Source organism: Bidens hawaiensis, unplaced genomic scaffold, assembly GCF_021521415.1.
Source record: "Bidens hawaiensis isolate Kalapana, Puna unplaced genomic scaffold, B.hawaiensis_p1.1 tig00000512_1, whole genome shotgun sequence".
Lineage (NCBI taxonomy): Eukaryota > Viridiplantae > Streptophyta > Magnoliopsida > Asterales > Asteraceae > Bidens > Bidens hawaiensis.
Window position 1 is genome coordinate 1487934 of NW_027491033.1, and position 24567 is coordinate 1512500.

General features: G+C 33.8%; 2 protein-coding genes, 1 non-coding gene and 1 pseudogene across 4 annotated transcripts; 1 reads left to right on the forward strand and 3 right to left on the reverse strand.

The window, feature by feature from the left end:
- Positions 1 to 6722: 6722 nt before the first annotated feature.
- Positions 6723 to 6794, reverse strand: TRNAK-UUU (transfer RNA lysine (anticodon UUU)). The gene has a single exon. It is a non-coding gene; the product is annotated as a tRNA-Lys (tRNA).
- Positions 6795 to 6986: 192 nt separating this feature from the next.
- On the reverse strand, positions 6987 to 10038 carry LOC143631086 (ubiquitin-like domain-containing CTD phosphatase). The gene is made up of 6 exons (XM_077099938.1): positions 9738 to 10038; positions 8822 to 8966; positions 8584 to 8698; positions 8427 to 8490; positions 8180 to 8345; positions 6987 to 7323 (listed from the first exon to the last, which is right to left on the reverse strand). The coding sequence occupies exons 1-6, from the start codon at positions 9998 to 10000 to the stop codon at positions 7075 to 7077; spliced, it is 1002 nt and encodes a 333-aa protein (XP_076956053.1). The 5' UTR covers positions 10001 to 10038; the 3' UTR covers positions 6987 to 7074.
- A 2286-nt stretch (positions 10039 to 12324) lies between these two features.
- Positions 12325 to 16271, forward strand: LOC143633566 (protein FAR1-RELATED SEQUENCE 11-like). Its single transcript, XM_077101845.1, has 5 exons — positions 12325 to 12338; positions 12369 to 13350; positions 14832 to 15275; positions 15381 to 15745; positions 15823 to 16271. The coding sequence occupies exons 2-5, from the start codon at positions 12370 to 12372 to the stop codon at positions 16061 to 16063; spliced, it is 2031 nt and encodes a 676-aa protein (XP_076957960.1). The 5' UTR covers positions 12325 to 12338; position 12369; the 3' UTR covers positions 16064 to 16271.
- An 872-nt stretch (positions 16272 to 17143) lies between these two features.
- LOC143633576 (putative protein phosphatase 2C 59 pseudogene) lies at positions 17144 to 18634 on the reverse strand (annotated as a pseudogene). The gene is made up of 3 exons (XR_013153691.1): positions 18559 to 18634; positions 18414 to 18461; positions 17144 to 18216 (listed from the first exon to the last, which is right to left on the reverse strand). The product of XR_013153691.1 is annotated as a putative protein phosphatase 2C 59 pseudogene (transcript).
- Positions 18635 to 24567: the final 5933 nt, after the last annotated feature.

Here is a 24567-nt window from a genome sequence, read left to right on the forward strand (position 1 = left end):
ATTTTTTATATAAGATTGGTTTCAAATTTGGATTTAAATTTTTCTCATATGTATCTGAACTTAGAAAAATGTGTATTTTCTTAATTTTCTCCAACCATTTTATATAGATATTGCAAACATGAAGAATACATTATATATATATTTTTCGGTTTTAGCATTAAATCATTGAGGTTGAATATTATAATTATAATCCATATGAATCACGATTTACTATATGAACTATCCATCATTTATTTATATGACTTTTTTGTGCAGTATAAAAGATAAGCAACAAGAAGATTAATATTTAGTTTTCAATATTTTCTTTCATAACTCAAGACAAAAATACTCCAGAAACATATATTTTATGACTTGATTTATATTTTTTATACATTCAAATATATTAAATTTAATATGCCTTGTAAGACAAATTACTTAATTAAAAGCATTCAAATTTTTAAATAAAAAATATGTTTCAATCCATTTCCATTATTTTCGCTTTCCAAAAATCATTTAGGATATGAAAATCTAGAATATCGTTTTCATCAGTTATTCATTCAAATCATTTCAATATTATATTACTTAGTAATTTTAAAAAAAGAATTTACTGTTATTTGAACATGGCTTTAAGGTTAGTACGCCTTTGTCATTTTCCATTGATATGAAATGAAACTAGGGTTGTCACTTTTACCCGAAACTCGAAACCCAACCTGAAAAAACATGTACCCGAACCCGAACTAACCTGACTCGAAGAACCCGAACCCGAGAAAAGACTAACCCGAACTCCAACCAAAGTAATTCGGGTTGGTTCTCGGGTTTGATTTAGAAGATTTGGGCCAACCCGAAAAACCAGAATAAACTTTTAGTTTTGAAATTAAATATATTTTTATGTATAAGAGGCTAAGTCTTAGTCACTAAAGTTATCATAATCTGGTTCTAATCGACTGTTGTCATTCTAACTATTATGGATCGATTTCTATTAATTTATGAATTCCGTTTATTACTTATAGCAACCGTAATCAAACAACCAAATCACACCCGATTAAATACGATTATGTTTCGAGTTAGATTTACTCTTCTTTTGAACTATTTTATCAAGTCAGGGTAGTTTATTATTTGATTATATCTGTTACAAGCAAAGAAGAATATGTTGGTTTAATTTTAGTATTTTAGTTTTTTTTTTTTTTTTGTTTTGTGTTATTTTTTTCTCGGATACTCGAAACCCAATTAACGCAACCCGCAAATACCCGAACCCAAATTACCCGAACCCGAAAAACCCATGAGAGATTTGGGTTGGGTTTCGGGTCAAGATTTAAAACTTTGAAACCCGAATAACCCGACCCGAAAAACCCGAAACTCGAAAAACAAACCCGAAGAACACCCCTAAATGAAACAAATCATTTTGTTATATTTAAATTTTGGGTTTTATATGTTTCTTGATTATACAATTTTTTATTTTAATATATAGAATTAATTAAAATTTGTCATATGTAGACTATTAATAACAACTAATAATCTATTATGATCAATCAATTTCAGATTCTAAAGATTCTAATGATGATTATATAGTCAAAGTTCAGGTAATCTGTTTTTTGGGATAATAATGTTTTTTTATAAACATTGACAAATGATCTCAAATAACATCATATATATTAATTGATTAAAAGGTATGCTATTTTATGTGTATCAACATTTTTTTGTTAGTTTCATGGATATATATTATAATTTATCTAGGGTCGTGGTATGCACTTGAATAACCTTATTTGTCACACAAACAACTATACATGACTATATCTAGAGTTATAAGCAAATATATAAGAGTTACAAGCAGACATAGACTAAAGATTTTGATTTTTGATAAACAATGTATACTAACCAATACAATCACAAATGTAGTGTATAAGGAAGGTTTTGCTCCGTCTGTAAGTGTCAATGTTTCTTTTTTTGTTTGTCCCATTACGAATGTCCACTTTCAAAATTTATTAGTCAATTTTCAAATTTACCATCAAACACACACAAATAACATTAATAACCAATATTGATGGACCCAATTTCCAAGGCATTATTTATTTGGTAAGCAAGAAGAGTAATCATTCAATCTACCTTAAACTTTGTGTTATTCAAACAATGACACTTCTAATGGGACGGAGGGACCACTTATTTGTGTTATCTTAGTTATGTAATTAATGTAATTTTCATATAAATTGTAATTGTGTTAACAATATATAATCATTTTGTTACTTCACTTAATGGTTAAAGTTTAAAATTTTCATCAATTACTCGTGTAATACAAGGGCCTCAATCTAGTGTATTAATATATGTTAATTTATAGTTTTGATTTAGTTTATTGTTAGTACTTTGGTATTTCAAGTTGTTTTTGTGTTTCAGGTTAACGAGCTTAAAAGATACAATTTTGATAATAATTTTCAATACATATAATTTTAAATATGAGTTGAAGATACGAAGAGTTGGAATGACAGTCGTTAAATTCAAGTTTGGAGCTCATTATTTTCATTTATATAAAAATTGCTTTAGTAATTGTGAAAACATTACGTGGACTTTTGAATGGAAATTAGTTAGGCTAATAATTTGTGAGGCCCACAAATGGAGTTCAAGCCTCAAAGCCCACGTGAGCTTGAGGGGAATTAAAAGAAAAACAATAAAGAAAAGAGGGCACGGGGTTTTTGGAGAGTTTTGGCCGCACGGAAAGAGAAAGGCAGCAGTCTAGGGCTGTGTGCACAAAAAAAAAACACTCAGGCTGAGAGACTACTTGGATCCAGGGTGATACACAAAAATGAGCGGCTAGACTCAATGTGGCTTCCTCCAGACAGACGGTTCGTATGGTTGAATACTTTTCTCAACTTTATTCATGTTTGGATTTGTTTTTGACATTGACAACATTGTATGAACATATTGATGTGTTGGTTTATTTAACTATTTGCATGTGTTAGTAATCACTGCTTTAACAACTTGTTCGGTTGATGACAAAACCTAGTAGCTTGTTGGGTGACATAGAGCAGGTCGATTCACACTAATAAATAGGGTAATTGAATTGTAAAAGATCTGATGACAAATATCTTTTTTTGATTACCACCTAAATTAACCGACTTTCCAACATCATATCTATGTGGTGTCCAATTAATGAAATGGGTTTTGTGTAAAACCTTGAACCTGAAACATGGAGGAGGTTGCATTTTCTTTAAGTTATTAAAATCAATCTTCTAATTTTTGCTTGACATCGTTTGTCCACTTTAGTTATAATTTTAGATTAAAATAGTCAAATAAATTTTGTAACACTGACCACATGCTCCTCGTGGATACGATACCCTACTTACTCTAACAATTTAGTTTAATTAGGTTTTTGATTGGCTGGGTCAACCGGTCAGAACGGTCCGGGCCGACCGTCTACCTGCAAAACCGGCCGGGTTTTTTAAAACGGCCCAAATACACTGACCCGACCCGGCATAGGGACCGCGACCCGGTCCGACTGGTCGGACCAGGTTTCAATACTTATAGCGAACCAACACTATTTAATCTTTACCAGCCAACCCTACCCACTGTAATATAGGAAGTAGGAACAGACCATTTCAAATTTCAGCATTAAACCTTTTATCAACAGTTAAGGAAAATTGTTGGAAGTTATGTCTAGGTCAAAGATTGTCTTCGTTTGAGTTAGTGAAGTCCAAGGGTTATTTGGTCATTACTACAAAGTTTCCATCACAAATATGAAGTCATTGAAGCCACTTGAAGGATGGTTTACTAGTAACTCGTAAGTCTACACTTTTAAGTGCTGATTCGATTATAGCTTTACTGTTGATTTGATTATAGCTTTTAAAAACCTTTTTTTCTACATATGCTATTGTCGAGCTTGAGCGATAAAGATCATGGAAAAAGCTGGAAGCACTATTGATGCATCTAAAATCTACACGCAATGCGTGCCTTTTTAACCCAAACATATTATGGGCTTATGATTATTTGTTTTTTTTATCAATGATTATCTGTTTTTATTAATGATTAATTGTTTTTTTATTTACAAAATTGCTTTTTTTTTAAATCGATAGGCTCTGTTTATTTGGTGTTGATGTAATCCATATTCCATAATGTGTTGTTTATCTAATTATATATGTTTGTTAGTAATAATAATGCCAGTTTCCAACAAATGAAAAGAATAAAAATAGAACACTTCACAACAAAAAGATATAAAAAAAAATAATATGATATTTTAAATTAGAGATGGAAAAAAGAGTTTTGTGTGTCTCATATACCCCTTTATACATGGTGCATGTGGGTTAGTTACCTGGTTGGTAACTTGGTCTTACATTGTTTTTATACGAGTGACAACATGTGATGATACTCTGATATTGGTAAAGTTATTGGTGTACTTTGTGAGAATGAACAGTCAGTGTGTTTATAGGCTGTTGTATTTGTGAATGCTGGATCAGCTGAGACTTTCTTGACTCAACATGGAATCCCATGAGATTCTCGATTACATATTGGTTTAGAAAAAATTTACCTTATCCAATGTAGGATCGCATAAGGTTTTCACGATTATGAACCACGTGAAAATTTCTTGATTCCATGGTGTTGTGTTCAAGATTGTCACAATGAGGTTATGTGACGCTTTGATAATCGGATGTGCACTCAGTCCCTTAGTGAAAGCTAACAAATATTTTCCATATACTTAGATGATTTACCAATGCAAGAGGGTATCTCAATCAAGTCTCATGGGTCAAACACGTCTAGTTTAAGAATTAAAATTCTATAATATACAGTATAACTAAGTAAAAAATGTTTAAACACTTGAACACAATGTTGTTCAAATAGATGTTGCACGCGACTCTTATAGTTTTCTACTTAAAACTGGTTTTGCAACGCCATTCCATCCTCGTAATCTTTTTACCTACAAAACTATTTCTACAATGAAATCCTTTCACTAATTGCTGCTAAATTGAATTACCTAATTATGCAATTCAATAGCATGGTTGCTCTTTACTTCAAATTCTTATTACATATCGATTATGGAAGAGTAATTGATATCAATGCTATTGAAATCATTTTTATCTAACCGTATGAAAATCAAAAGACACGAGTGCTACTGGATTCCCTTTTATTGCATTACATTTGACTTCATTTCTAATAGTATGATAATCAAATATGGGTTAAAATCTATTTTTGTTACACATGTTTTTTTGTTGAAGACCGATTCAATAATAGAACAAAGTTGACACCTTTTTTACTTTCATAGCAAAGAACTTTAAATTAGGCACAAAACCCATTATTAATGCAGCATATAAACATAACATATTCGCCCATCAAACGCATGAACCTAACCCGTCAAAACTGTCAGTCACATTAACCGACCCCGACACTCAAGTTCCATGTCACGGTTTTTATATCATCACATTACTCGTGTTGTATCATCACTTCTTCGTTTATGGGATCAAACGCGTACCTGTAGAAATATGTGCTGCAATGTGATCTCCGTCACCTCTCCTATTCTTCTAGAATAATCTGTTCCAAAGAATTAATGTTATTCACATATTTTTTGGCATTGAATATGTTTGGTCATATTTATATTATGTGTTTTTTTTATAATATAACTATACAGTGTGTGGTATTGAGTGTCTTTTGAAATTGAAGTTACATTTTGGGGTGTGCAGCTTACGGGTTAGACCTGTGAAACCCGTGAACCCGGATTGCAATATCCGTTTTGGGAACCTGTATTTAAAAACTGGTATGGTTACAGTGTGCAGCCTGGGATGTACCTGCTGGAATGTGGTTGGAACCGTGAACCCGTGAAGATTAATCCCCCGCTGATTAGTTATCAAACTACATGAAGCATAGTGTGCAGCAGCATGTTATGATTTGTGTTATGTTCTGATCTAGCAGGTTATGTTTTTGATTTTTTGGAATGTGCAGCAGCAGTTTGTGGTTGTTGGAGTTTGCAGCAAGTTATAAGTGTATGGTTTTGGATAAACAGGTTTTATATATGGTCTTAAATTCATCTCATAATGTTAATAGTAAAGACTGTTGTTGTAGCCTTTCATTGTCAAGGGCATTGTGAACAAGTTTCAAGCACACTGCACACCCTTACACTAAAATTATACCAATTAAGAGGCCATGCATATTTATAGAATAAAAATAAAACCGCTAAAATGAGAGTGACATCTAGATCTTGATGTAACTCATAAACAAATTATACCTTTTTTCATATCAATTTTAGGTTTTGTGTAGTTTTTAGAAAGTGCAACTAGGAGCATGAACTTTGTGTATACGATAAACTTATTCAAAATTTCGTAATAAGAAATGGTCCCTAAGTAGCTGTCTAAAATTTATGAGAGTGCAAGTGGTCCAACTCTCTGCCATCTATAACCAGACAATAAACTTTCAAAATGGTTTGATACCGACCCCTACCTGCCGGTTATATATCGGTTGTAAACTTGTAGTCCTATTAGTTGAAACCGGTTCCAACCCAGCTATACCTGAATTGAACCGGTCAAAAGCAGGGGAAAAACCCTGAAACTAAACCGAATTGCTCATGCCCCTCTCCAAAACCGCTTCCATACCCTTTCTGGTTTGAGCTATACCCAGTAATTTACTAAACCCGGAACCAATTTGGGCCCGATACCCGGTTAGGGCCATTATCCAGTTATTGACCATAAACTGAATACGAAAAACAAAAAACCAAAAACCAACTCATTACTCAAGAAAATTAATAGGTAGTTATAAAAAGCATACTTAAACGCCATCCGTGGGACTCGAACCCACGACCACGTGGTTAAAAGCCACGCGCTCTACCAACTGAGCTGAACGGCTTGGCTGTTTATTTGTTTGCTTCATATTATTTAGTGTACTAATAATTAAGTAAAATGAATACAAGTGACATCTGTACTATCAATTATATATATGCATAGTATAGTAGACATGTATGTATGAAAATAGGTCGTACATGAATATAATCTGCTTCAATGAGATTTAAATTTCATGATATTAATAACTTAGGAAAATAAAAAAGCGTCTTGTGTCTTAAATCGGGTCCTTCAATTCAAAAGCTACAAAGTTTTAGCAAATATATCTCAATAACAAACAAAGATCTCATGTGTGACGCCTACGTTTGATACTTGACACCTCATCATATGACTCCCACTTCTTGTGATCTAGAACGCTGATGTCAGCAAGATCAGCAATGGCAAGTAGGTACTGTGTCAGCTTCACTAGCTCCCTGTCAGTGTCTCGGTTTTCATGTGCCTTTCTAAACGGTTTTATGATCAACCCGTTCTGTGGATTCATCACAAAGTTCCTCCTCAGATCATCAAACATTATCGTGTTCTTTGAATTGTAGAACTGCACATTGATCATCGTGAAAAGTAAACATCACTCGTTATTTATTAAATTTGAAGTATTTTTAACCAACTTAAGCGGGTAAATACCATCCAAAAACTAAAACATTCCCTCATTTTGCATTAAAAATTTAAAAGGTCCCATGATCACATTTTACTATATTAAAGTTTATGAACTTTTCTAGAATGCAAAATAAATTGGGTGTGCATGGGTTGTTCTTGGCTCAAACCAAAATTTCGGTTTTTTAGTTTTTGAAAACTGTTCGGTTTTGGAATTTTCGGCTTTGCCAATTGGGCTTTAAAGTTTAGGACCTAAAAAAAGTTGACAAAAAATAATAAATTTGGGCCAACATGTTTTTGATAATTAATTGATTATTATATTTGGGCTAATATATTTGAGTTACACTATTTCTTAAATTCTTATAAATTTCTTAAATTTATAATGAAAAATAAAAATCCATGATTTTGGTCAGTTTTAATCACCTGGCAAAACCGAAGTTCGATTTTTTCGGTTTCATGCACACTCCTAGAAGTATTTGTAAATAAAAACTCAGAATAATGACTCGTTACCCTTTGCAGTGGCATTCAACGTTTTGCAAGAAAAAAAAAATTATACCTTGACCAATTCATGGAGTAAAAGAAATTGTTTTGAATTTCACAAGTACTGCATTTTAGACAAATTAAGAACTTTAATATACCAAAACTAGCAGGAGGTATTTTTGACAATATTAAGGACTAACATACCAAAATTAGGTTGAAGGGTTTTTTCATGCAAAATAATAAAGAGTGTTGGTTTCTTATGGTATTAACCCATAAGTGAATTATGTAAAGTGCGATAAATAAACTAGTAATAATCAAACCTCAGGAAAATGAGCCCATATTAACCCAAGTGGTTTGCAGTCAAAGATTCCTCTACTATCTGATTGAACTGTGATCATTGCTAAATGGTCTAAAAGAGCAGTAATTTTGTAATTGGGATTACTCAACAACCCAAGTTGACCCATCTTCAATTCAACCCATTTCATGCTGCACAAAAGAATTAATAATTTACTGTACCAATATAGTAATCAGTTAACTGTTGTTAACAAAAACTTACTAAAGGCTAACCTTGTTGCAGACCATATGATGATGTCATATTCTGCATAAGCAGCTGTCAAGAACTCATGGAGATCTGCATTTGTTGGTAAGATAGTGAATAAAGTTGCTTTATTGTTTATTATCGGTTTTTTATTATTTCAACGTGAAAGTTATGTAAGCTGCTTACAAGGGCGCATGAGTTGAAGCGAGTTTTCTGCTGTTGACCGATGGTCAAAAAGAGTATAGTCTATATCCAACACAAGAAGCTTCTTCCCTTTTCGGCATGGATTTCTGAGTTCAATCTATGATCAAGTATCCATTAACATATCATATATCATAATCAAATATTATGCTAATATTAGCTGATAAACATAAATGAAAATGATAACATTTAAAAAACAAAGACGCAGAATAGAAACACTTGCCTTGTATTGATCAATACGTCTCTTTAGTTTCTGCTTGTTGACATCTTTGTCTTTAATGTCTACAACTTCATCTTGCCCGATTTCAAAATCATCAACAATTTCTGGAGAATCAACTTGGTCCACAATTATATCATCCTCAACAGTACTACATGATCAATCAAGTAATCGACATATTTATCAGTCAAACAATAAGTTCAGATCATACAGTCATAATCTAAAGGTTGTGATATAATTATATAATAACTTTTCCATCAGTAGAAAGACAAGCAAGCAATAACTAATTAAATATGTGGTTGGTTGTGTAGCATGTCTGGTCTGTATACAGACTATAGACATCTGAACTTAGTAGGAATCCACTTGGTGCTAACATCAAGTGTGGCTATCGATTTTCCCTACTAAAGTTCCAGCTTCCGTGTCTCATCTAAGGTCTAAGTATATAAGAGCTAGGTTTTACTTATGTTTACAACACAGCAGCACAGAAGGAAGATAAAATCAAGTTGATTCGGACTCTTTTAGCAGAATGAAATCCAGTTACTAAAATTATTTCAACATAAGTTGATGAAAAAAATAATTCGTGCTACAAAGTTCATCATCTTCACATGCTCCTTTGTCTTAAGCACGACGTATTCTATTAACTAATAAACTAACGTTTAGGTTTTCATATTGAAAGCATTAAAATAAATTTCAAACTATTTATCTTCACATTTCAAATCAGTTATCATATTAATAATTAGTATGAGCATTTCAAACTTTTTTTGCAGCAGACAACAGATAATGGAGACTAATAATTAATCTAAGTCTAATCAATCATGCTAATAAGCCTCCAACTACTTTCAGCACAAATAACCTATCAGATCAAACAATTAACTTATTATAAACAAACTGCTTGCAATTAGAAATTAGAAGTTAGGTTTACCCGATCATAGTCATTTTGAGAGTAGACTTAAGCGGAAGACTGGACAGAAGAACCGAGTCATCGGCGAGTTTAGATCCGATTTTAGGGTAAAGAAGCTTCTGGCGTTTAGGGAGGACGTTGGTGAGTTGGCAAATACGGCGTTTAAGTTCAGCGATGGAATCGTCGGCGCATAGTCTGACGGTGTACTCCTTGCCGCTCCATTTCACCGTCAGTGTCAGCTCCTCCTCCGTCACCGGAGACGACGATGATGCACCACTCGCCATTTTATTTAACTGCTTATTATTATTCGGAATATAATGAATGACGGAATTATTATTATTATTATTATTAGAGAAAGATAATTTCATTATTTACCCACTATTCCATAAACCTTCCATTCGGGGCTAAGTCAAAAATCAAAACATTTAGAACGGGTATTCCGTTATGAGACCTGGTTTGTGATTAGTTTTATTATTTATTTAGGTATTGGATTATACTCGGCCTGATTAATCGAAACATACTTGCTCGTTTACCCAAATAATACGTGCAAAGATTTTGTTTCATTTTTATTTTGTACTTGGGAAATATTGAAAACTAATTCATTTTTTTATGTATCTATTTTTCTTGAATAATAATATTTTACATACATAAAATATTTAGAAATGTTATTGGAAATCCCAATGAGTGGTAGGTAATTGCACAATAGACACTAAACGAGTATTGAGCTGGATATGTGACATAATTTTACAATTAAATATGAAACTGAGAATAAAATTACATGCCCTATTGTCATCCATATAAAAACTATGACGGAGTTTCCATTAAATATTAAGTTAAGTTTTTTTTATGATAATTATAATATTCATATATATATATATATATTTCTTACACACATAGTGTATCTTCCAATCTTCCACACATTTTGTCACAAAGAATTACAGTTGTAAACATAGAATTTGGATTTTTAATGAGTGAGCTGAGAATTTTAAACATAAGTCAACTAATCTTCAACCGGAGCTTGAAGTGGAGCTAGTATTTAAGCTGAGCTTGCTAATGGATCAATTAATGTAAACAATTTTTAGCTTTGGTACCTTGACATGGAACAAATGCAAACAGTTTTTAGTTTTGAGCACCATGACATGGAACAATGATGTTAACGTTGTCACCTCTTTAAGGCATGATTCATTTACACATACCCTTGTTGACTTCAAACTTTATCGACATAAAGGATCTCATCTTCTAGTTCACCATGCATCTTAGCGAGCACGCTCACGAGTCATGATTATATGTCATAAGATATTAATGTCACACTGGTTGCCAACTAGAAAAATGAGAACAATCTTAAACTAAAATGTTGAAAGTGTTGAGTTATCGGGTTAAATACGTCCCATGTAACTCAACATATACAATGTACAAGGGTGTTACATCTCTTGACCAAGTTGCCACTTTACACTTGATTTTTTTTAATTATCAACAAATAAATAAAAATAATTTATTACTTTCATCTACAAGAATACATGTTTTTAAGAAACACTAGGATATTTGTATTAATATTATTATATCTTGATATCCCTTATGAAAGAAGCCCAATGTATTTGTGTGAATAGATCAGTTTAGTTTAGTTTCAATTCAAACCACATCAAAACAAAAGTTTCACTTTCTTCCACTTCTAGAAACGTTCCGTTTATTATGTGTTTGATTTTACATTAAGGCTTGACATATTTAAAAAAATTAACCAAATATAATGAAATCAAGTCAAAAATTTTGAGCTAAATTTTTTCTTAACCACGCATTAACTAGCTTGTAGTCTAAAATAATGAATCTCGATCATAAATCCAAACAAATTCGGTGAAGTTCGGTTTTGAAATTCGGCTCGGTTCGTGTTTTGGAAGTGTACCCAAAACCGAACTAATTTTTTATTATCATAGAAAACAACAAAACCGTCAGTTATTAGTTTGGTTTTTATCAATTTAACTTGAATCACTCACTTTTTTTCACCTCTACCCAACACATCATAACGTAACCCGACCCGTTTACCCTCACCCATGATTATTATTATGCGGTCTGTTTGGACACACAACGGCGCTGGATAAGCAGTGCGCACGTTATAAAAGCGTTTACATCGCATCCTGGCGCAAATTAGGGTTCATCCTTACACAATCACCTTCTTTCCATATCAATCGTCTGCCTCGTTCACACACATATTCGATCACTCACCCAAACAATATTACTATTATCCATATCTTCCGTAAGTCATCCTCAAAACCCCAATTTTATTTCTTTCACTACAATGTCATATAATATAATATATATAATATAATATAATATACAATTTGAAAAAATAAAAACCCTTTGATGATCACATTTTATTGCAATTTTGATTCTGTAAATGGGTTTTTAAAATCATTGTTGGTTAGTTGTAAGAGATCACGAGAAAAAAAATATAATTTGAGCAATTAGGTTTTAGTAATTAATCAATTTAAAGACAAATTAGTTAAAATTTATTAGCAATTGTGTGTCTTGTGAGCTTATGACAGGTGGGTTTTGGATTAAATTTGATTATATCATGTTATGTTCTTTGTTCAGGATCAAATGGCAAAGGGTTGACTATTTGACTTTAAAGTTTAAAGTTTAAACTATTGAGCTGTTAAGGATGATGTCCGATGACGGTGAACCGTTGTTGGTGGTTTATGATGACCATTCGGATCAACGGTCGATATCTTTAGATGAAACGAGTAGCACGGAAGAGTCACCGGATGAGACAAAAGTGTCGTTAGAGCCGACAGATGATGGCATTCCGTATATCGGTCAGCGGTTTGGTACTCACGATCATGCTTATGAGTTTTATAGTGAGTTTGCTAAACGGTGTGGGTTCTCGATCCGTCGGCATAGGACCGAGGGTAAAGATGGAGTTGGGAAAGGTCTTACTCGTCGGTATTTTGTTTGTCATAGGGCGGGGAACACGCCTGTGAAGACGTTAAGTGAAAATAAACCTCAAAGGAATAGGAAGTCGTCGAGATGTGGTTGTCAAGCGTATATGCGTATAAGCAAAACAACTGAATTGGGAGCGCCAGAATGGCGAGTAATGGGTTTTTCAAATCATCATAATCATGAACTTTTGGAACCGAATCAAGTTCGGTTTCTTCCCGCTTACCGTACCATTTCAGATACAGACAAAAACCGGATCCTCATGTTTGCAAAAACCGGAATCTCGGTGCAACAAATGATGAAGCTTTTGGAGCTTGAGAAATGTGTGGAGCCCGGTTACCTTCCGTTTACTGAAAAAGATATCAGAAATTTGCTCCAGTCGTTTAGAAAAGTGGATTTGGAGGAAGAGAGTATTGATTTGTTAAGAATGTGTAGGAATATTAAAGATAAGGATCATACTTTCCAGTTTGAGTACAAGCTTGATTCGAATAATCGGTTGGAAAATATCGCGTGGTCGTATGCATCATCTATTCAATCATATGAAGTGTTTGGTGACGCGGTTGTGTTTGATACAACACATAGATTAAACGCTTTTGATATGCCACTCGGGATTTGGGTTGGGATGAATAATTATGGTATGCCTTGCTTTTTTGGCTGTGCACTTTTGCGTGAGGAAAATTTGAAGACGTATTCTTGGGCTTTGAAGGTAGGCAAGTTAACTAATTTATTGTTAATTTAGTTAAGCTTGTAAATGAACCGAATGTTTAGTGAACCGTTCGGCGGAAGTTCGTTTATGTTGGTTTATTTAATAAACGAACGAACATTAACAAAACTTTTTGTTCATTTAGTTCAAAAATGAACATGAACACATGTCTCGTTTATTCATTTATGTTTGTTAGTTTACGTTTGTTTAAGTTTGTTTTGTTATGTGTTCATTTAACTTAGACCTATAAAATTTAGTCTAGTTTTATAAAATTAAATATCACCCATTCTTGTGGTGCGCACATATGATGTATATATGTGTGAACCCTCGGGTGGGCAAAAGTGAAATTGCACTAATTTTGACGTTATTTTACTAATCTCGTGAAAATAACGAACACAAATTTTACTAATTTTGACGTTATTTTACTAATTTTGACGTTATTGCACAAATTTTACTAATTTTGACGTTATTTTACTAATCTCGTGAAATTGCACTAATTTTACTAATTTTGACGTTATTGCACTAATTTTGACGTTATTTTAATAACATACTAATTTTACTATGCTGGTTTATTTTACTAATCTCGTGCAAAAGTGAAATTGCACTAATTTTGACGTTATTTTACTAATCAAATTTTAGCCCTGCTTGTGGTGCGCACATATGATGTATATATGTGTGAACCCTCGGGTGGGCAAAAGTGAAATTGCACTAATTTTGACGTTATTTTACTAATCTCGTGAAAATAACGTTAAAAGTGACGGACGGTTAATCAGGCATCATGTAGTGGCGTTGATAGCCGAAAGACAAGGGTACATGCACCGATCAGCCGGTGTCCCGATGATTGAGTGCTATGTGCCTTATGTCCAACGCTTGATGCAAAACTACTATCGAGCCGGGGGTCTCACCGAAAGCAGCCTCTCTATCCTTATAGGGTAGAGGTAAGGCTGTCTACATCTTACCCTCCTCAGACCCTACCATAGCTTTGCTATTGGTGGGATATACTGAGTACGATGATGATGATGATGATGAAATATCACCCATTACAATTTTGCGTGGTTTTATTTTATTTTTCTAGGACCAACAGAATGACAGATCGAATGATTGGTATTCACGTTCACTTTAGTTGGGTTTGCTCAATTATGTTCGTTTGTCTGTGTTCAATTATATTCGTTCGTTTATGTTCGCTTACGTTCGTGAAGCGTTCATTTATACAGTTATAATATTAACAAATGAACATGAACACATTCATTTTCTTTACCAATAAAGACGAACAAGAAAATCCTGTTTGCATAACTGTTTGCGTTCGATTGCTTGTTCGGTTAAAGTTAAAACAAACGAACACGAACATTTCCCATTTGTGTTCGTATGGTTTGCTTACTAGTCTGATTTTAGTCAAAATTTCTTTTTTTATGCTCAAACTGAAAATTATGATTCTTTTGTTTGTTAATCTAATTTCTAAATTATTTTATTTTAATTTGTGAAAGGCGTTCTTAGGGTTTATGAACGGGAAGGTTCCACAAACAATATTAACTGATCAAACATCATGTGTAAGAGAAGCTATAGCAATGGAAATGCCTTCTGCTAGACACGCTTATTGCATCTGGTTAATTGTTGCGAAATTCCCGTCTTGGTTTAATGCGGTTTTGGGAGAACGTTATAACGAGTGGAAAAGTGAGTTTTATCGGCTTTATAATATGGAGTCGATTGAAGATTTTGAAATGGGGTGGAGAGATATGGTTAATTCTTTTGGGCTCCACACGAATCGCCACATAAGCTCCTTGTTTTCTACTAGAAATCTTTGGGCTTTGCCATATTTAAGAAGCCATTTTTTCGCTGGGATGACAACAACTGCACATTCAAAAGCTATCAATGCTTTCATCCAACGGTTCTTGAGTGCTCAAACTCGACTTGCACATTTCATTGAACAAGTATGTTTCTTTTGCTTGATCTTATATTACCTTGCGAACTATACTAAGCATATTATCTTATTTTGATTTTTTTTGTTTCGTATCACAATAATCACTATAAATTAGGTGGCTGTTGCTGTTGACTTCAAAGATCAAGCAGGCGAACAGCAAACGATGCAACAAAACCTCCAAAACATTTGTTTAAAAACCGGGGCACCAATGGAGTCCCATGCAGCCTCAGTCCTAACACCTTTTGCATTCTCAAAGCTACAAGAACAACTTGTGTTGGCTGCTCATTACGCTTCATTTCAACTTGAAGACGGGTTCTTAGTTAGACACCATACAAAAATTGAAGGCGGTCGGAAAGTTTATTGGGTCCCACGTGAAGGCCTAATCAGCTGCAGCTGCCACCACTTTGAGTTCTCCGGAATTCTATGCAGGCATGCCCTTCGAGTGCTCTCCACAGGAAATTGCTTTCAGATTCCAGAAAGGTAATGTTTGATACTTTATCTTGCATTATTCAGACATGGTTGGTTATTAACTAAATGTTATATTTGTGTGTTATTAGGTATATGCCTCTGCGTTGGCGGCGCATAAACACATCAGCGAAGCTTCTTCAGAACAGTTTGAGTGATCATACAGAAAGAGTTCAGTTACTGCAAGGTATGGTGTCAAATCTTGTGACAGAATCAGCGAAATCGAATGACCGGCTTGATATTGCTATGGAACATGTTTCTGTTTTGTTATCAAGGATTAGAGAGCATCCGGTTCCTTCTTCGCGGTATGCCAGAAATGATTGTTTTACTTAGGAATTTGTTGCATGAAGCAGCCATAGTTAACGGCCCGAGTAGAAATATTAAGAATCAAAGGGAGGTTTATGTGCAGAAGTTCTTGTTTTTGTTTGGTCTTGATGATGAACTTTTGATACATGGTTGTTGGATGCTCTAATGAAAAACTGCTTTTGTGTCAAGTTCGACTGAGTTTCGTGTTGCGTTCTTGATTTGGAGATGGCTTTGTGTCTGAGATGCTGGAGTCTGAACTATTGAGGCAATTTCTCGAGTTTTTGATCATTAAAGTAAATTATGTTCATTTCAAACAAGTACCATTGGCATCTCTTCTAGAGCACAAAAGTTGAAACACAACAATCGACAGTTGACACGAACATGATATAAATAAGTCGATTTTGCTTTTGTCGATCTAACCATAGTAGCGTTTGGGTTGATGTGCCTAATAAAATTAAATAGGTCGATTCATCAATTCGTCAAAAACTACAATGAAATTTATAATTAACAAATTCAAATGAACTTCTTTGCTTACTATAATAACTTGTTTACAACCTGTTTGACTCGTTTACAGTTTGATTGCAGCTCCCTTACAACACGGTAACGCTTCTTAACATGTTCGCCCTTATGAAACATTTAGATAAACCTATTACACGAGTGATAGACATCAACCTTAACCTGGAGCATTTAAATTCATGTAATCTAAACACGATCCTTGTAAGTTGCAACCTACTTATATACGAGTCAACCAAGTTGACGGGTTGGTGAGTTGTAAACGGGTTGACCATATATTAACTTTTTTGATTCAAATTTTAAAGGTGGTTGGCGGGTTGGCCTTATTAACTAAATGTATCAAGCAGATCAAACACGACATGCTAATCAAACGGGTTAACAATCTGGATTATTTTCACGTCGTGTTAGGAATTCCAACATTTGAATAACTTATACGAAACCGGAAACCATGTTATGAAGGCAGTTTTGAATTTTCCTCCAAATTATCATTTCCAAGACAATATAGAGCCACCTTAGAATCCAGTATAAACTTATAATTATCATCTTAATAAGCCATGACAGCCATGTGATACAAAATCAAGATCTAGACCCATATCCAAAAACAATATATTTGAGTTAAATACAACTAAAATGCCATAAGAAGATTACTTGTAACAGATCCATGATCAAATACATAGATAAAAAAACACATAATGTAACAGACACTTATATTACATTAAATCAAATAATCAAACAATACATCCCATTGTAATAAATTTCTACTAACAAAGTTAACAACTCGTCTTCAAGAAACGAACGACGACTACCGTAATATTATCTGCACTGCCTCTCTCAGAAGCTTCCCGCATCAACGTCTTTGCAGCATCTTCCGGGCTCTCAATCGTTTTCACCATCTCAACAGCCTCCTCATTACTCACAACATCCCAAAGCCCGTCACTCGCAAGTATCAAAAACTCCAAAGACCCATCAATCTCCTCCTCTTGAATCTCAGGATCCGCAACAACAAACTGTTTCAACAGCTTATCACCAAACGCCCTTGAAACCGCAAGCACACCACCAACTCTCCAAGTCCCCGCCCACATCACAAACCCACCCGCATCCTCAATCCGCCTTCGCTCATCAGACCTGTCTGGTTTATGATCACTAGAAACAGCAACCGCGTTCCCATTTCTGCAAATGACAGCTCGCGAGTCACCCACGTTTGCAACTAACAAACGGTTGCCCACAACAATGGCCGTTGAAGCGGTTGATCCCACATCTTTCAACTGATTCTTTTCTGTTTTTATAAACTCCGAGTCTGTGAAATTGTATGATTCGGATATAGCTGATTTCGTGTCCGGTATAAACTTCGGATGCTTAATAAGATTACTAAAAAGATTGTCTTTCACATACTCTGCAGCCCGAACACCACCGTGACCATCGAACACACCAAACAGGCCGACTAATTCTCCGTCTACACAATCGATCCTCGTCTCATAATAATCCTCCATTGAGGATCTTCTCCCAGCTGAGCTGGCATAACCATAGCTAAACTTCGAATCTTTACTAAGACCGCCTCCTGTAACCGGAGATAAACCAAAACCGGGTTGACTCGGGTTGGCCCATGACATAACTGAATCAAGATACCCCATTATTATTACTTCTCTTTTGAATTTGGATCAAATTTCCTGCATACATAAGATTCAAGATCATTACACAAAATTCATATATCATTTTTTAATAAATTTATATACAATTCGAAGAAGGGTTTGAAATATTATGACAATTAAACTAATTTTCAACCACAAAGTTCATCAAATTTTTAAAATTATGGATATAAAAAACCCAACAAAATTCATATAAAAAGCATTAAATTATTAAATACCTTTTGAAACACTGCAAATGCAATTGGATGAATCTACGGAGCGTAAGTCTGTATGAATTTAATGGAAACGAGTGAGATTAAAGGTGTAAATTCATTGAAATGAAACATGATATGTATATATATAGAAGCATCCGTTATTCCTTACTCGTTTTCAGATTAAAGGTGTGACCTGTATGATTCGAAGAGACGACGAAGGTTCAACTGAAATACATGTAAAATCTAACAATACTAGGTCAATTTATAACTGCTTAATTAACTGGTATTTTCAGATTGAACCTTATATTTACTCATACATGTCAAAACATGGATTATTATTATTATTATTATTTTAGTATTTATATCGTATTAGATTTACTTAATTTTTTGAAAATTAATTAAAAAATATACTCACATAAATACAATTTAAAATACATCTCATAATACTGTCATAATTTAAAGCTTGAATCTTAAAATTTAAACTATAATAATAAATAATAACAAGCACATAGGTCATTATTTGAAGAAAAATATTATATGTTTGATATTTATTATTTCTTTATACGACATAGATATGATAAATGATAAAGCTCATGAAGTTAGATGTGTGGACGACACAAGAGATGAGCACGTGGCTGCGTAAGTTAGCATGCTAAATGAAATTGTGACACCAAGCTTCTCTTTTATCCTATAGTTTTATTTTAAGGGGAGAATTTTGAAAATCACACGAGTAGTTGTGAAAATTGCATATTTCTTGCCCATTACATGTGACTGACATGATGTGAAAGTGTTTATTATGTTTGTTATGGTTCTCTATTTAAACTTGGTTTTATATTGGAAGCACGTTGTATCAAGTAATATAATTTTTAAGAAAATGTTATGAATGTCATAAATATGAAAATAGGTACGTCTAGTATCCTAATTCTTTTGTTGGCTAAACACCAAATCATGCAAGTTTTGAATGGGATACAAAATTATCTTTCAACCTAAGATGGCAAAGTAATTTATAGTAACTTAAATCTTTCGACTAAACAATTGAAAATAAATGCATATAAACTAATAACTTATACTTAGACATATGAAATTGTCATTTCGTAAACAAGTGTTGGGTTGGTCACACTACCTATTGTCGAAACGATCGAAACTCGATATCATTAGTATTTGTGATGGTCGATTAAGCGAGATATACCATTGACTTAATTGTTTCTAAAATTAGCTTTGTACTTCAAAAGTAGAACCGTTGCTTTGTTTCTAACCAAGACACTCCAGTGAGATTAGTTCTTCCTTGGTTGGTTTTAATCACGATTTCAAGCTATAATATTATGATGCCTCTATCTAGTAATTTGATCTTCTTTGTTGTTACAAATATAGTCCAAACATCATGGTATTTGTCTGGATTTGATCACACACGCATAATTTAGGGGCATAGATGTCTTTCTTACCAATTTAAGATGCGGAATTACTTTTTGAGTTTATCAAATGAAAAACATGTTGAGTTTGTTGTCCAATTATGATAGGATGACCTCTGATATTTGTCTAATAAAATGTTTCATTGTACACGAATTTCAAACTATCACGATCTCATCATGAGATACATGTATCATTAATTCATTATATATCTATATCTTCGGTGTATACACGTACATAACAAAAATGTAACAAAAGCTAAAGGAATTTGACACTCTCATTTAATTAACATACCCGTGTGCCTTTATTTAAACTTCATTTTCTCAATTTGTAGTTTTACCACTTCCATTATATAGCATTTAAAACAAATGACACCTTAGTTATTTGAAATTCATTATGCTTATAACAAATATGCACTTCAAGAATCTAAGCTTAAAGCAATCCAAATTTAGGTGGTACATGTTAACCATATGTTTTTTTATAGTGTCAAATACTCAGATTCGAATCATAAACTATTTTCTTACCATGACCTCTTGAATGTTAGATACTTAATACAAACTACGATTTACCTGATCACGTTAGTTAGCTAAGTATTTATGGAATCATGTGTCTTCTATTAACAAGTTCTCATAGTTAAAAGAAGTAACTTTTTTTTAAGTTATACAATCAATTTGAAATCATAATTTTCTTTTAAAAATATTAAGTTCAATCATTTTGTGAAGACAAAAGGTATATACCAAATGGTAGTAAATACCGATCCAGCCAAGGAGAATTTGGTATTGCCTTTGATAACACGGAAGCATAGCAATATATCCTACTCGACACGTCACACGACAAAGTATATATGTTTATATTATTTAAAGTTTGTAAATAAACGTTGAATTTTGGGCTCTATGATTGAATGTGGTTTACGTGGCAATTCAATCATACAAAGCGCGTAACTTCAAGAATACAAAAATCAAAATAATAAAAGATCTTTTTTAGTTTGAATTCTATTTATATCAAATCTGACAATTTTTTTTAAATAACTGATTTATTTTTATACATTGGTTGAAGATAGGTATAAACTTAACAGAAATAATACGTTTTCTTTGTAATAATATATACATGGTCGTACGGAAAATATCTGTAAGTGTAAAATTGTAGGCTAATAAAATGGTCGTTAATAAATTCTAAACAAGGACCATATGTCCATACAGAAATCTATAACCAAACCTGAAACGAAGGAACAAAGAGAATGTTTATAGGTCAAACCTATTGTTTTCAATACAATTTATATATTTGTATAATTGTATCCATTTGCAATATAATATATATTGTACCGGAGTCCGGTTATGACTAACCTTATTTAAATGGGCACCTTTATAAAAAGTTGAATCGAATTTTCAAATATATCTTCACGACCCTGTTAGTTTTCCTACATATAATATATACTTTTTGTTTGATGGTAATTTAAACACCATCGAAAGATGTTCATAGTGATAAGAGTGACCCTTGTAGCTTTCAGCGGTGACTCACTGACCACATCGATTTGAATGTTAGTTGTTATACTTTTAGGCTTTTAGCATCAAGATATAAAGATACTATGAGAAACATTCTTAGCAGTAAACCTTATAATAAACTATTCTACCGATAACAATTTAAGGGTCAAACTATATGAAAACGACAACGTTGAAATATTTTACTAATAAATTTTGGCCGACCAGAGTACCGACAAACCACGGAACCACCTCTACTCCAGCTAGGTAAACTTGAAACCGTAAAAACCAATCCGAAACCGAACTAAAACATAAACCGACGATTTGATTTTATGCTTTCGTAAAAACCGAATTTTCATTTTGGTTTTATTCAAAAATGAACATGCTTAATCAATAGATTTCCATTATTATTGTTGAATTAAATAATTTATAAGAATTTAATAAATCGTGTAACGTGAATATCTTTGCCCAGATGTATAATAATCAGTTAATTATTAGATATCAAAATATTTAAGCTTAAATTCATTATTTGGGAAAATTCTTTTTTCGGCTCAAAAAAATACAAGCCCAAACGATCAACCAGTGGCGGATACAGCATACAAATGGGTGGTTCCCAGGAACCACCCGAGTTTCGAAATAATAGTGTACGGATATATAGAAGAAGCGTAGGAACCACCTTATAAATTAAGAGGGAACCACCTAAAAAAAATTCCTGGATCCGCCACTGCGATCAACCGAAAATACTCAAACCGAAAATCTAAAAAACCCAAACCTGAGCGGTTTGCAGAAATTACCTAACATGCTAAAAAAAGTTGTTTTTATTAAACAAGGTAGATAGATTCAATTAAAGCGTTATGTCCTCTAAGAATACCATCAAGATTCTTGTAGAAAGCAAAGTTTGAGGTTTTAATTATTTTCACAATATTATATAGATTCTTTGAAGTGGTCGATCATGTCACTTTTATGGCTCTTAACTCTTTTGTGGGGTTGAAATGACCGACTTTATTATAAGGTCGTAGTATAAGTCCTAATGAACAAGTCAGAAGTCGTCCATGCATTATGGGGCTACCACAAAAAGGACATACGTGTTTAACTCAATCATGGTCAGAGTAATAATGTTGCACTCATTATGAGATCTAATGAACGAAAATGGTTGGAATGGTTTCTCTTGATGAAGCAGGATGGTCTTGACAATCTGTTGGAGCCCTTCATGATCATCTAGCTAGGGTATAGACCGTTAAGCTACAATATGTTAGAAGGGGTATTGAAGAAACATTAGTTAACCCTCGGCTTAATTACTTAGACCTTAGGTTATGTTTAGCCTTTCCCACGGGGGTTGAGTGTAATCCGGCATATCTGAATAACTTCACCTACAAAGCAGAACACCGTGAGCTTGCTACGAGAATGAGATGGTGGTGGTGGTGGTGGTGGTGGTGGTGGGGGGGGGGGGGGGGTCTTCTTGTAACCACCATCCGACGTGAGAATCAGTACAGGGGATTGAGTATATAATTAATACAAGTAATCGCGGAGCACTAGTGAGTGTACTCGTGGGAGAGTTAAGATTCTTTTACCGTTGGAGATTGTGTCATATTTATAGCCGGATGAGAGGAGAGAAGGTATTGGTCGCTTGCCATGCCAAGAATTTCACCAATCAGAGGGTTCCCACGTGCGTCTGGAAGGTTGGTGGGCAAAATGGTTGGCTGATGGTGATGTTTGTACTATGTAGTACTATTGACTATGTATTGTTAATTCTTTATTGGGTGTGCGTCCTTTTCTGTATGATACTTCCTTTTTGCACCATACCTAGGAAGATCCTCGGCGCACTCCTCCCGAGGCGTAAGGGAATATTTGGCGCCTTGGAAGGATGCCCGTCAGCGCCTTGTTTTGTGTACCTGGCGCATGGCGTTTCCGCCTGCGGAAGTCTTCTGATGTTTATTAGGTGGGCTTAAGACCCTGCCTATTCAGGTATCGAGCCTGTAGTCTTGCGGACCTCCCTCTGACGGTTGGCATATGCCTAGAAATATAAAATGAGTCGAATAGATAAGAACATATGAATCATAACCGTTAAAATGGGTTACGTAACTAGTTCACTCTGGGTAAAAAACAGTTCTTGGTGAAACTGATTCGGGGTTGGGACGTTTTGAAGTGAAAAACTCTAACCTATCCAAACCGGTTTCCAAGCATGTTTTATTTCGCAAACCATGTTTTTTTTCCCTTATAGGTTTATCTTCTCTTGTGTTGAACCTAGTGAGATAAACTACATTGAGTCAGAGCCCATAGACCGTGCCTACTATAATGGTCAACCTTTCATAAAGCCTTACTAGTTTGTGAATACTGTGCATAATTTGATGACTTTGTCATCCGAATACCATAGCTGACCTCGTCCAAAAGCATTGTTGCTGCCGTAAAGAACGTTGTTGCAAATGTTGTTGCCATAGAGCCACGGGCCAAAGACGTTAAACTAGTCATTGTATACAAGAAAAGTCTAGCCAAAAATATGTGGCCAAAGAGGTACCACTAAAGTTGATCTCATAGAGTCAGTCATACATGGTGTCATTGTCCACATTAAGAACGAAATTAAAAACAATAATTTTGATTTAAATGACATGACATCAAATAGTTTTAAACTTTTGATATAATAGTTCTTGTATTAAACCCATCAAATTATTTTAAGTGGTATCTTGTACATTAACATTATTTTCTTCATCAATTGATCATTATCACGATTCACAAGCACGTTACGTTGTTACCTATATAAAGAGGTAAACATCCATATATATATATGGCTAAAACACTAAGATTTCAAACTTCACGATTTAAATCGTATGACTTAATGAACACGTAAACAAAATGGCAAAACCAAAGCCATACAGGTGGAAACCAGATGAGTATGCAAACCCACAAACCGAATCACATTCATCATCTCCAATTGCAATCAGTTTCATGAAACCGGTGAAGCTGAGATTGTGATGGGTGATACTGAATAAGCCAAATAAACCAATGGAAGAAACCGAACACACCCTAGATACCTTAATTTCTAGAGGCCTCATAAATTTTCTAAAATTTGTTTGAAGGCATAAAAAATTAAAAACCTACAAGCATCTGTTAATTTTTGGTTAAATATCTAAAATATCCTAAAATATGTAAAACTCCCTCAGTTTTACAAACAAAAGAATTTGTGCTTATTTTAACAAGAAAATTTTCAAAACATCTTTTTTGATGAGAGATATTCAAGATTTGTCCAAATGTAACATAATTTCATAAATGTCTCCTCAAAACACGCCGTCACGTCG